The 12,745-nt window shown below is 44.5% G+C and overlaps 1 protein-coding gene across 1 annotated transcript in view; it reads right to left on the bottom strand.

Moving 5' to 3' along the window:
* The window catches only part of Crtap (cartilage associated protein), a 32,082-nt gene extending 21,348 nt beyond the window's left edge, over nucleotides 1-10,734 (bottom strand). Inside the window, exons 1-2 of the mRNA XM_074074077.1 lie at nucleotides 10,166-10,734; nucleotides 5,494-5,643 (exon numbers count right to left, since the gene is read on the bottom strand). Of these exons, the coding sequence (XP_073930178.1) occupies nucleotides 5,494-5,643; nucleotides 10,166-10,636 (621 nt within the window). The 5' untranslated portion in view covers nucleotides 10,637-10,734. The remainder of the gene's footprint in view (nucleotides 1-5,493; nucleotides 5,644-10,165) is intronic.
* Between the last annotated feature and the right edge of the window lie 2,011 nt (nucleotides 10,735-12,745).

Raw genomic sequence — 12,745 nt, 5'->3', positions numbered from 1 at the left:
TCAGGAATGCAAAGAGGAAATAACAACAAACACCATGGAAGTCCAGGAAATCATCAGAGACTACTTTGAGAACCTATATTCAAATAAATTTGAAAATCTTAAAGAAATGGAAAGATTTCTAGATATATATGATCATCCAAAACTGAACCAAGAGGAAAATAATCACATGAATAGACCTATAACACAAAATGAAATTGAATCAGCAATCAAGAGTCTCCCCAAAAAGAAAAGTCCAGGACCTGATGGATTCTCTGCTGAATTCTATCAGACTTTAAAGAAGAACTGATACCAACGCTCCTTAAACTGTTCCATGAAATAGAAAGGGAAGGAAAACTGCCAAACACATTTTATGAAGCCAGTATTACACTTATCCCAAAACCAGGCAAAGACACCTCCAAAAAGGAGAACTATAGGCCAATCTCCTTAATGAACATTGACACAAAAATCCTCAACAAAATATTGGCAAACCGAATTCAACAACACATTAAAAAGATTATTCACCATGACCAAGTAGGCGTCATCCCAGGGATGCAAGGGTGGTTCAACATACAAAAATCAATAAATGTAATAAACCACATTAACAGAAGCAAAGACAAAAACCACTTGATCATCTCAATAGATGCAGAAAAAGCCTTTGAAAAGATCCAACATCATTTCATGATAAAAGCTCTAAGAAAACTAGGAATAGAAGGAAAGTACCTCAACATTATCAAAGCTATATATGACAAACCTACAGCCAGCATTATACTTAACGGAGAAAAACTGAAACCATTCCCTCTAAAATCAGGAACCAGACAAGGATGCCCACTATCTCCACTCCTATTCAACATAGTACTGGAATTCCTAGCCAGAGCAATTAGGCAAGAAGAAGGAATAAAAGGAATACAAATAGGTAAAGAAACTGTCAAAATATCCCTATTTGCAGATGACATGATCCTATACCTTAAAGACCCAAAAAACTCTACTCAGAAGCTTCTAGACATCATCAATAGCTATAGCAAGGTAGCAGGATGTAAAATCAACATAGAAAAATCATTAGCATTTCTATACACTAACAATGAGCAAACGGAAAAAGAATGTATGAAAACAATTCCATTTACAATAGCCTCAAAAAAATCAAATACCTAGGTGTAAACCTAACAAAAGATGTGAAAGACCTCTACAAGGAAAACTATAAACTTCTGAAAAAAGAGATTGAGGAAGACCATAGAAAGTGGAGAGATCTCCCATGCTCATGGATTGGTAGAATCAACATAGTAAAAATGTCGATACTCCCAAAAGTAATCTACATGTTTAATGCAATTCCCATCAAAATTCCAATGACATTCATTAAAGAGATTGAACAATCTACCGTGAAATTTATATGGAAACACAAGAGGCCACGAATAGCCAAGGCAATACTCAGTCAAAAGAACAATGCTGGAGGTATCACAATACCTGACTTCAAACTACATTACAAAGCAATAACAATAAAAACAGCATGGTACTGGCACAAAAACAGACATGAAGACCAGTAGAACAGAATAGAGTACCCAGATATGAAGCCACAAAACTATAACCAACTTGTCTTTGACAAAGGTGCTAAAAATATACGATGGAGAAATAGCAGCCTCTTCAACAAAAACTGCTGGGAAAACTGGTCAGCAGTCTGCAAAAAACTGAAACTAGATCCATATATATCACCCTATGCCAATATTAACTCAAAATGGATCGAGGATCTTAATATCAGACACCAAACTCTAAAGTTGATACAGGAAAGAGTAGGAAATACTCTGGAATTAGTAGGTATAGGTAAGAACTTTTCAGTGGAACCCCAGCAGCACAGCAACTAAGAGATAGCATAGATAAATGGGACTTCATAAAACTAAAAAGCTTCTGCTCAACAAAAGAAATGGTCTCTAAACTGAAGAGAACACCCACAGAGTGGGAGGAAATATTTGCCAGCTACACATCAGACAAAGGACTGATAACCAGAATATATAGGGAGCTTAAAAAACTAAATTCTTCCAAAAGTAATGAGCCAATAAAGAAATGGGCAAGTGAACTAAACAGAACTTTCTCAAAAGAAGAAATTCAAATGGCCAAAAAACACATGAAAAAATGCTCACCATCTCTAGCAATAAAGGAAATGCAAATTAAAACCACGCTAAGATTCCACCTCACCCCTGTTAGAACAGCCATCATTAGCAACACCACTAACAGGTGTTGGTGAGGATCCGGGGAAAAAGGAACCCTCATACACTGCTGGTGGGAATGTGGACTGGTGCAACCACTCTGGAAAGGAGTTTGGAGGCTACTTAAAAAGCTAAACATTGATCTACCATATGATCCAGTAATACTACTCTTGGGGATATACCCAAAAGACTGTGACACAGGTTACTCCAGAGGCACCTGCACACCCATGTTTATTGCAGCACTATTCACAATAGCCAAGTTATGGAAACAGCCAAGATGCCCCACTACTGACGAATGGATCAAGAAAATGTGGTTTTTATACACAATGGAATTTTATGCAGCCATGAAGAAGAACGAAATATTATCATTCACTGGTAAATGGATGGAATTGGAGAACATCATTCTGAGTGAGGTTAGCCTGGCCCAAAAGACCAAAAATCTTATGTTCTCCCTCATATGTGGACATTAGATCAAGGGCAAACACAACAAGGGGATTGAACTTTGATCACAAGATAAAAGAGAGAGCCCACAAGGGAGATATGAGGATAGGTAAGACACCTAAAAAATTAGCTAGCATTTGTTGCCCTTAACACAGAGAAACTAAAGCAGATACCTTAAAAGCAACTGAGGCCAATAGGAGAAGGGGACCATGAACTAGAGAAAAGGTTAGATCAAAAAGAATTAACCTAGAAGGTAACACACATGCACAGGAAATTAATGTGAGTCAACTCCCTGTATAGCTATCCTTACCTCAACTAGCAAAAACCCTTGTTCCTTCCTATTATTGCTTATACTCTCTCTTCAACAAAATTAGAGATAAGGGCAAAATAGTTTCTGCCAGGTATCGAGGGGGTAGAGGGAGAGGGAGGGGGCAGGGTGGGTGGTAAGGGAGGGGGTGGGGGCAGGGGGGAGAAATGACCCAAGCCTTGTATGCACATATGAATAATAAAAAATAAATAAAAGTAAATAAATAAATAAATAAAACCAAAGAGGATACTTTCCTCAAACTAAAATTTATATACACTTCTAGGCCATAAGAGCTGATAGCTTTATGATTCTGTAGATTATTTATGTATGAAACTAAGAAAGAAAACACATTGAGAAAGGATTATGCTTATAGAGGACTTCTTTAAAATACCTTATTTCTTAAATGTAAACATATTTTAATGCATACTTAAGTAATATTTAAGAAACTAAATAAAATGATATAATTGCAGTGTCATGTGTGTTGTCAATGACAAAAATAAAATCATGGTCTCCAAGAAGTAATTTGAGATGCTGGATATGTGCAAAGCCTGCCCGTTTGGAGACTAAGACAGGCCTTCAAGCAAGCATAGGACTCTCCCTGTGGAATTCCTTTCCAGCTTCAGGCCTCAGGTAAGGGTTGGGAGAGGGTCTGCTTAGGCCTCTGAGACAGGCAGTGTCCCCTGCAGAGTGGAAGTGGAGAATGGGAGGTTCCAGAGACTGGAGAAATGAGAGACAACACCCAGCAACTGGCTTTGCAAAAGCAGAAGCAAGAAGGAAGCCAGACAGAGAGGGAGCCTGAGTGCACAGGAGGGCAGCCCAGCCACACCCAGCAAGGCTCCAGCAGGGAAAAAAAGGTGTCAGCTGACTTCTAGGTAAGCACAGTGCACTGGCACACATGCTCAGCTCTGCTCCCCAAGCCCAGTTAAGAAAGCAAAAAGGCCTGGCTCCTTTTTTTTTTTTTTGGAACACCAGGAAAGAAGCAAGCAGCAAGCCAGAGAATTCAGCAACTTTTGGAAATACAAAAAGAAGGGTCCAGAGAAGTGAGTCACCTGTCCTGTTGGCACCAGCAGGCACTAAGGATTATGGAAGGCAAGGACAGACATGGAACTGCAAGTGCAGCTGAAAGTCGAACATAGCTGCTGCAGCCTTGAGTCTCTCACAGTATCACCTGCTTACCCCAAGAGGTCGTGCCTCCCGAAGCCACTCTTCAACAGATGGGGAGTTTATTCTAGAGACTTTACCCACAAAGGCTGGGGAGACAAGAATTAGGCATAGCAGAGGCCAAGGTGGACACATGAGGTCAAAACCAGGAAGCAAGTGAGGTCTCCTAACTCAGTGCACACCCCTGCTTCCCCCAGACTGGCTCTGAGACTCCAGCGGATAAGTGTGAACACACCAACAACCTGCAGAAAGCTGCACATGTCTTCACTGGAAAACTACAGGGCCCAGGAAAACAGCCTTCCATGCTACTTGCACCAGAGAAAAAGTGAGTTTACAGCTGAGTCATGCCACCAGAAACCCAGGGGCCAGGCCTTGGGATCTACAGCTCTTCATGGAAACTGTCACACACCTTCCTGGTTTCAACCTTGCCCTGCCCTTTTCCTAGTGCCCAGTACCCAGTGTCTGAGCAAGATAGACTCTGAGCACAATCAGTGCTGAAAAGAGTTTTTTTTGGTTGTTGATGTTTTTTCTTTTGAGGTATGTTGTGTGTATGTATGTGTAGTAAGCTTTCCCAGTTTCATCAAAAATGGATACTTATGAGTCAGGCACCAGTGGCTCACCTGTAATCAGGAGGATCATGGTTCAAAGTGAGTCTCGGGCAAATAGTTCGTGAGATCCAATCTTGAAAATACCCAACACAAAAAAGGGTTGGCAGAGTGGCTCAAGTGGTAGAGTGTCTGTCTAGCAAGCATGAGGCCCTGAGTGTTTTTGACACTGTGTCTCAAAAAACAACAAGCCTTATCCTAGCTACTCAAGAGGCAGAGATCAGGAGGATCGCAGTTCGAAGTCAGCCTGGGCACATAGTTTGCAAGACCCTATCTCAAAAATGCCCATCACAAAAAACGGGCTATTGGAGTGGCTCAAGGTGTAGGCCCTGAGTTCAAACCCCAACAAAACAACAACAATAAAAATCCTCATGCTTGACTGGAGGTGTAGCTCAAGCAGTAAAAATCCTCATGCTTAAACTGGGGGTGTGGCTCAAGTGGTAGACCACCTATCTAGTACTGCAAACACACACACACTCTTCCTCTCTCTCTCTCTCTTTCTCTCTCTCTCTCTCTCTCTCTCTCTCTTCCTATCTCTCTCTGTCTTTCTTCTGCAGTGCTGAGGACTAAACCAAGGCTATGAGCTTGCTAAGCACTACCACTGATCTACACCACTAGCCCTAAAAACTTACCTTAAATGTAACAAGGGACCAGTTATGTACTCAAAAGCTAATCATTTTCTATTGCCATAATGTTTATCAAATGTCCCCCCAAAATCACTAGAGGTCTTTAGATTACAATAGACTCTATTCACTTAGACACGCTTCTTTAACAACTCATACTTTAGTGTCAAGTCTGAATATACCTCATACGACTTGGTTTCCAAGTCTTTAATGTAGTCTTCGGCACCTGGCAAGCTCTTGTAATACGCCATGTTTCTCTTCATCATTTCATCATCAGGGTGCTTCAGAAGAAAGGTGTGAGCAGCGGCAATGGCTTTAGGGAGATTGTTTGCCTAAGAATAAAGAAGGATACCCCCCTTCAATTAATGTATGCTAATAAAAATGAGGGGGAAGAAAAAGAAGGATAACAGCTCTGATGGATGCTGAGTGGTGAGTTTTGTAAAGCCAGGTATTTTCAGTAACTGTTTGGTAATTTCACTTCAGTAACTTTGTGTTCCTAAACAGAGTTTCTGACTTTCAGGGTCCATCAAGACCTAGTCCAGCCATTCTGGATGAGTTTGTCCCCTGGAGGTGACTGGATGCTACTGCTGTGCCTCTCCCCAGCTACTGTCTAGCATCCGCCCCTATCTGGGCCCAGAAGGCTGGCCTGTGTGGCATTTACCACAGACTCCCTTGCCCTCTGGCTTCCAGAGGGGCACGCCAATGAGGAGCCACAGAAGTCTGAAGCTGTGGAGGGCAGCAGGCTGGTTACTTTATCTCTAGGCTTCCTCCCTGTACCATCACTGTAACTGAAGGTCACAGATCTCACAGACTGTGTGGCCCTCTACACACAGTCACTCCTCCGAGCATCTGGTAATTGCTCTCTCCCTTGCCCCTTTTGCCAGAGGGGTGGTCACACCTGACTCGTACCAGCGATGGCAGACTACACTGTCCTTGAGGGGCTCCACATGCACACACACACACACATTTGTAAATAACCACCTTAGTAAAGTTCCCTCAAGTCACTTAGTGTGACAGCCACATTTTCTGCTGGAACTTTGACAAATACATTACTGATTTCCCAACTCTCTCACAGAACCCTGCTTCCATTCTTAGGGATCCCCACTACCTCCTCACTCACCCACTCACTCACCAAGTACATGTGAAGAGTCTCACTGTTCCTAGACAGTGGGTCTGTATAAGTGAGCTAGCAAAAACCCAAACCTCCTGCCATTATAAATAACTCACTGTACCAAGTTTTCCTTTCTTCCAGTAACTCAACTAGAAGCCTCACTTTTGTGTTACCCCTGCGTTCTGCCTTCCTGTTTTTTACACCTCCCTGCAATCTCAACTAACATGCCTATCAGATTTTGATCCTTGGAGGACCTGATTGTGTCTCACTCACATCTGTATTCCTAGGACAAAGCAGAGCATGGTAAGTATCAGTGATCTGAACATATGACATTATGACTAATGTTTTCATAAATTCCTGTTTTCGTTATTTAGCATTTTTATTTATTTTTGTGGTGGTAGTTGGGCTTGAACTCAAGGCCTACACTTGCTAGGCAGGCTTTCTCCCACTTGAGCCACTCTACCAGCCCTTTGTTTTCCTTGTTTTCTCTTCTGCTCTTCGAAGCAGTGGCCAGCTGATTCTGGATTTCTCTGGCACCTGGTCAGAATGCAGAAATTACTCATATGGCAAAAGCTCCATGCTCCTGAGAGAGCTGAGCAGGTTTGAGGAGAGGAGGAAATTGGGGAGGGGGTCTGCAAGAAGGAAGCTGACTGGGGGGAGAAGAGGGAGAAAGAGGGAATCCCCTAGAGTAGGGAGAAAAAAGTTCCCCCTGGGGTCTGCAGGAGCAGCAAGGCCCAGGGTCTGGAAATTTTAGAGCTAACACCCTGGTCAGCATTTCCCAGGAGAGCAGAATCCTTGGGGAGGATGGGTGTGTTGTGGGGGACCCGGCAGGTTGCAGATGCCTGCCTGTGGGAATATATGCCAACAACCAGAAGACCCACCCAGTAAACAGAAGGGCTGTCAGTGGACATGTGTGTAGCAACTCCTCCTCCGATCCAGAGGGACACTCAGGAAGGAATTAGGGACTTGGATTTGGAGAGAGAAGAGAATCTGAGAATCACAGGGTAGCACATTTCTGTAGCAAATTGCCCCCAAATTGGAGCCAAGTCATCATGAGACAGTGGCAGTGGCCATGTTGGAGCAGTGGTGGGTGGAGGTGAGGGCAGGCTCTCAGATGTCAAGGCTGACCTCTGGGGAATGCCAACAGGTGACCTGGAGCCAGCAGGACTGGCTGTGACAGCGCCTGCAGAAAGCTCTCCACCCCACAGCTGGAAAAGGACGAGGCTGGCAGCCAGAAGAAAAGGAGGGGTCTGAAGACAGCCTTTTTAGAGCAATTGCCAATGAAATTAGTCTCGTTCTCAGAAGAGCACTAAGAAAGAGGAGCACAGAGTGGGCTTTTTAAGGCCCCTAACTTAGGATCTGAATTTTCTCAAATGAAACTTCACCCTGAGGAGGAAAGGGTAATTTTATTTACTTCACTTCAGCTTCTGCCAGCTGGAACGTGGAGACACATCTTGGCAGCTACACCTCTGAAAAAGACTCTAGGTGGATTTTGGAGAAGGCGTTGAGAGCACCAACCCGGTCATAAGTTCTATGAGAAGACCCCACCTACATCCCAGATGGGGCACCCCTAAACAGGCCTTGACAGCTCCTGGCAAGGAGTGGAGTAAGCAGAGCTGGGAGCTGGCCAGCTCTGTCCAGCTCAGAGTTCAACAGTCTTTATGGATTGGATGAAATCCACTCTTAGCTTGGCCTGTGGGGAAGATAAGCATTTCATGAAGATGGCAGCCGTGGAGATAGCTCACAGCTAGTGACTAGGAGAACCCTACAGAGGCACACACCAGTGGCCTGGCCTTTTCTCTATATGATCATACATCCAAGCCCCCTCCCCTCACTCTGGCCCCCCATACCTGCTCACTGATCAACTCAGACTTGTCCTTAATCACTAAAACAAGGACCAGAGAGAATCACAATGCGCAGTAGCGCTGGCCCAAGTCTTCCCACAGCAGACAGCACCCATCCACCTGCAGGAGCTTAGCAGAGTGCATGTGCCTGTCATAGCCTCTGACAAATTATTGGGGAAAAAGTTACACAATATTCCAGGGCTGGCAGAGTGGCTCAAGCAGTAGAGTCCCTGCCTAGCAAGCATAAGGTCTGGAGTTCAAACCCCAGGACCAACACACACACACACACACTTCAAACCCCAGGACCAACACACATATATACACACACACACACACACAAATACACACACACTTTAGTTTCTCTTCATATCACATAAATCTTTCCTCTTTTACAATATTCCACAAAAATGACTTTTTCGGTGATATATATCATCAGTGGAAACAAGTTAAATGAACACTTAAGTTCATTAATAAAATGCTTAACTTTTCCTGCCCTATAAGAGATCAAAATACTAAGAGAGATAGCATTTTCCTGACTTTTTAGTGATTATTGCAAGATCTATAAAGGGTTTGGAAGAAATCTTCCAGCATCCTAACCTTGAGTCTGCCATGAGGAAGGGGAAAACTGATGCCTTATGGTCACATGGAGCTAAATGCCCTCCCTCCTTCTATCACTTTTCCAAATTCATCTGTACGTTGAAGAAAACAGAGCTTCTAGTATGCTCCAGGTTTCAAAATAAAATGTGCTCCCTTGATTATGTAACGTAAATTTGGTTCAAACTGTATTTGCCCAAAGCTTTACAAAAAGAATCAAATTGTTTTTAGCTTAAAAAATAGTGCTTTATGCTGGGCGCCTATGGCTTACACCTGGAATCCTAGCTACTCAGGAGGCATAGATCAGAAGGGTCTCCTTAGAAGCCAGCTGGGCAAGGAGACCCTATCTGGAAAAATGCCCAACCCAAAAAAGGGCTGCTGGAGTCGTTCAAATGGAAGAAAGCCTGCCTAGCAAGTGTGAGGGCCTGCGTTCAAGCCCCAGAACAGTAAAAAATAAATAGTGCTTTATGAACCAGATGTCATTTTTAACATTCTGGAATTTTATTGTCTCATCTCCCCAGTTCTATTTTTTAAATGTTTCTTTTTTATTGCCAGGATATTCACAAAACTGATACTTTATATAAAACTAACTTTTTAGATTCAATGCAATATATTCCCTTAAAATTATTTCTCAAGCAGAGAAAGTAGAAACAGGGCTTTGAGAGGTCTCTCTTGGCCAAACCCTGTGAAAATCCACCTAGCTAAAGCCTTTCTGTTCGGTAGCAAGGAATCCGGCCCATTCTTAACATTTGGTGGGTTCTTAGAGTAAGAAGTGAAGGGACAGAGAACTGCAATTTGTGTCTATTTTTAGCCAGCAATCACAGAATCTAAGCAGCCACACAAAGGAGGCAGTGAACTGTTAAATTTTAGATGAAAGAGCATCTCTCCTCTGACCAGGGATGCGACCTCAGAGTCCTCGCCCCCACCCTGGCTTAATGTCCTGGTTTTTCAGAGGGACTGGCTGACTCCTCGGTTCCCTTTCCAAAAGGTATATGCAAAAAAGTCTGTCATCAAATAATAGGTAACAAAATGTATCAGGTACTTTGCTGGGTCCCAGACCCTATGCGGCGTCCTATGTGCCTATTCTCTACCTTAGAGCAAGACTTCGAAGGAATTTTCATCTCTACTTTAACTTTAGATGGAGGAGCAAGATTGGGAGACGTAGGTGAGATCCGGACCACTAAAGGGCTGTGGACCGCAGCCCAGGCTGGAAGGGCGTGGCCTGGCCGGCCAGAGGGCGGGGCCTCTGAGGGCGGGGGCCTCCTGGGGGCGGGGCCTCCCGAGGGCGGGGCCGGGCACACTTGCCTTGAAGTAGGCGAACTGCAGGAACTTGTAGGGCTCGCGGCTCTGGAAGTCCGCCAGCACTTCGCGGCTGGGCTGTGACTGGCGGAAGGCGGGCAGGCCCTGCTTGCAGCGCTTGAGGCAGTGCGCGCGGCGCAGCAGGCCCCCGAAGAGGCGAAGCTCGGGGTAGTGCGCAAGGCCGGCGGCGGGCTCGGGCTGGGGCGCCGAGCTGCAGTTGCGGTGGCAGAAGGCCTCGCTGTCGCGCAGTAGGCGGTGCAGCCGCAGGCTGATCTCCAGGTAGCCCACGCTCTCTGCCCAGTGCTCGCCGCCGTATTGGTCCAGCGCGTGCCGGTAGGCCGACTCGAGCGGCATCAGCTCGTCCCGGGGGAAGCTGCGAAAGCTGTAGCGCTCGTACTGCGCGCGCCCGGGGCGCAGCGCGCAATCCGCGCACAGCAGCGCCAGCAGCGCCGCGGCCGCCCGGCGTCCCGGCTCCATCGCGCCCGGCGGAAGGAAGGAGGGAAGGAAGGAAGGAAGAAAGAAGGGAGAAGGACGGCCAGGAAGGAGGAGGACCTCGAGACGCGGCAGGCCGAAAGCTTGGGAGGCGGGGACGCCAGCTCCGGCCCGCCCCGGTCGGCCGCCCCTTTCCGCTCAGCTCGGGGGTTCCCAGCGACGACAGCTTAGAGCCTTAGCGGGGCGCCCCGCCCTCGGGTCCCTGTGCTGTGCAACGGTGTACCCGAGCTCTGCGGTTCTTTCTCTTGGAGACTGCGGTCTGCTAGCCAGAGTTGGCCCTAATGCATCATAGGAAACACTACTTAAACTTTATAATCATTTAGAGGACTTTTGAAAGCTCAAATTCCTGGCCCGCGCTCCCAGAATTTCTGATTCAGCCCATCTGGGGTGGGGGTCCGAGGATTTGCATTTCCAGCGAGCACCGTGGTGAGGTTGCGGTCTGCGGACTACACTTTTGAATACTGCTGCCTTAGACCTTAGATTTTAGTGAGAAAGACAATGCAGAAATAAAATGAGTAAGAATGACCCGTGGCACTTTGTAAACGGTGTAGCTAGTCAGGTTGAAGATGCTCGAAAACTTGTAGCGTGACAATTGAAATATATGAATGGAATGTTAAAAGTACCGCTCTTAAAAATGATTTGAACTTATCTTGAATAATTTACAGGAAACTGGTAGGGGTAGAACCAAAACTCCTATATACTCTTCATCAAGATTCATAAATTGTAGCCTGGCGCCAGTGGCTTATGCCTGAAATCCTAGCTACTCAAGGCGGCAGAGATCAGGAGAATCGCAGTTTGAAGCCAGAGCAAGACCCTATCTCAAAAAAAAAAAAAAAAAATCGCAAAAAAGGACTGGTCGAACGGCTCATGTGGTAGAGTGACGGCCTAGAAAACTTGAGGCTCTGAGTTCAAACTCCAGTAATGTTATGCCATATTTCCTTTGTCTCTTTATCTGTTCCCACCCCCGCCCCCAAATCATTTGAGAGTTGACATACATCAGGCCCACTTGCTCCTTACATCTTTGTTCTTGCTAAGAGAAACTACAGACAATGATCAAATTCAGAAAATTGAACAGTTACAGAAGATTTATGTTCCCTAATCCATTTTTATTAGCTCTCTCAATTTAAAAAAAAAAAAACACAAAAAACAGTATCTCGATGTATAACCCAGGCTGCCTTAGCTTCCTGAGAACTGGGATTACAAGCATAAACCACTGTGCCTGGTGCCTGATAGTATGTTTTCTATCTCTTTTTTTTCCTCTGGACAGAATGCAGTGCAGGATTACTATGGCATCTAATCGTCACCTGTATTTCATATCCTCTAATCTAGACTGGTTCCTCAGCTTTTCTGTCATACCAGTGGTTTTTGGTTTTTTTTTAAAGAATACAGGCAAAACCAGAAATGAGATAGCACTACACTCTATTAGAATAGCCAAAATCCAAAAACACTGACAATATCAAATGCTGACATTAGATATTAGAGCAACAAGAATTCTCTCTCTCTCTCTCTTTACATTTTTATTGGCATATATTAGTTGTGTAGAAGGGTCTCATTGTGATATTTAAATATGTGCTTACAAGGTATCATAATTTGATTCCATCATTTTCCCTCATTCCCCCCCTTCCCTTCTTAGAACAATTTCAACAGGCTTCATTGTTCTATTTTCATTCACCTATGCAAAGTACATCAACCATATTCACCCTCTTCAGTTACCCTCCCACTGTTACCCACCCTGGACAGGACCTGTTTTACCTTCCTGTCCTTCATTTTTTAAAACTATATATTGATCATTCAAGGGGATGACACTTTGGTATTTCAGACATGTATATGTCATATTTTAATCAGATTAATCCCCTATTACTTACTGTATCACCCTGCTCCCCTATTTTTCAACAGCTTACAATATATTACCTTATACTATTTTTATACACAGATGCAATATTTACTCTGTAGCATTCTCTTTCTTCTCCCTCCTCCCCACAGACAGATCCACTAATAAGCAAAGCAGGCTCTCTACTACTTGAACCACACACCTCTAGTCCATTTTGCTCTTGTTATTTTGGAAATGGGGTCTCTCAAATTATTTGCCTGAGC

Source organism: Castor canadensis, chromosome 5, assembly GCF_047511655.1.
Source record: "Castor canadensis chromosome 5, mCasCan1.hap1v2, whole genome shotgun sequence".
Classification (NCBI taxonomy): Eukaryota; Metazoa; Chordata; class Mammalia; order Rodentia; family Castoridae; genus Castor; species Castor canadensis.
The sequence above is the reverse complement of the archived record's forward strand: the minus strand, read 5'-3'. Positions and strand labels throughout refer to the sequence as shown.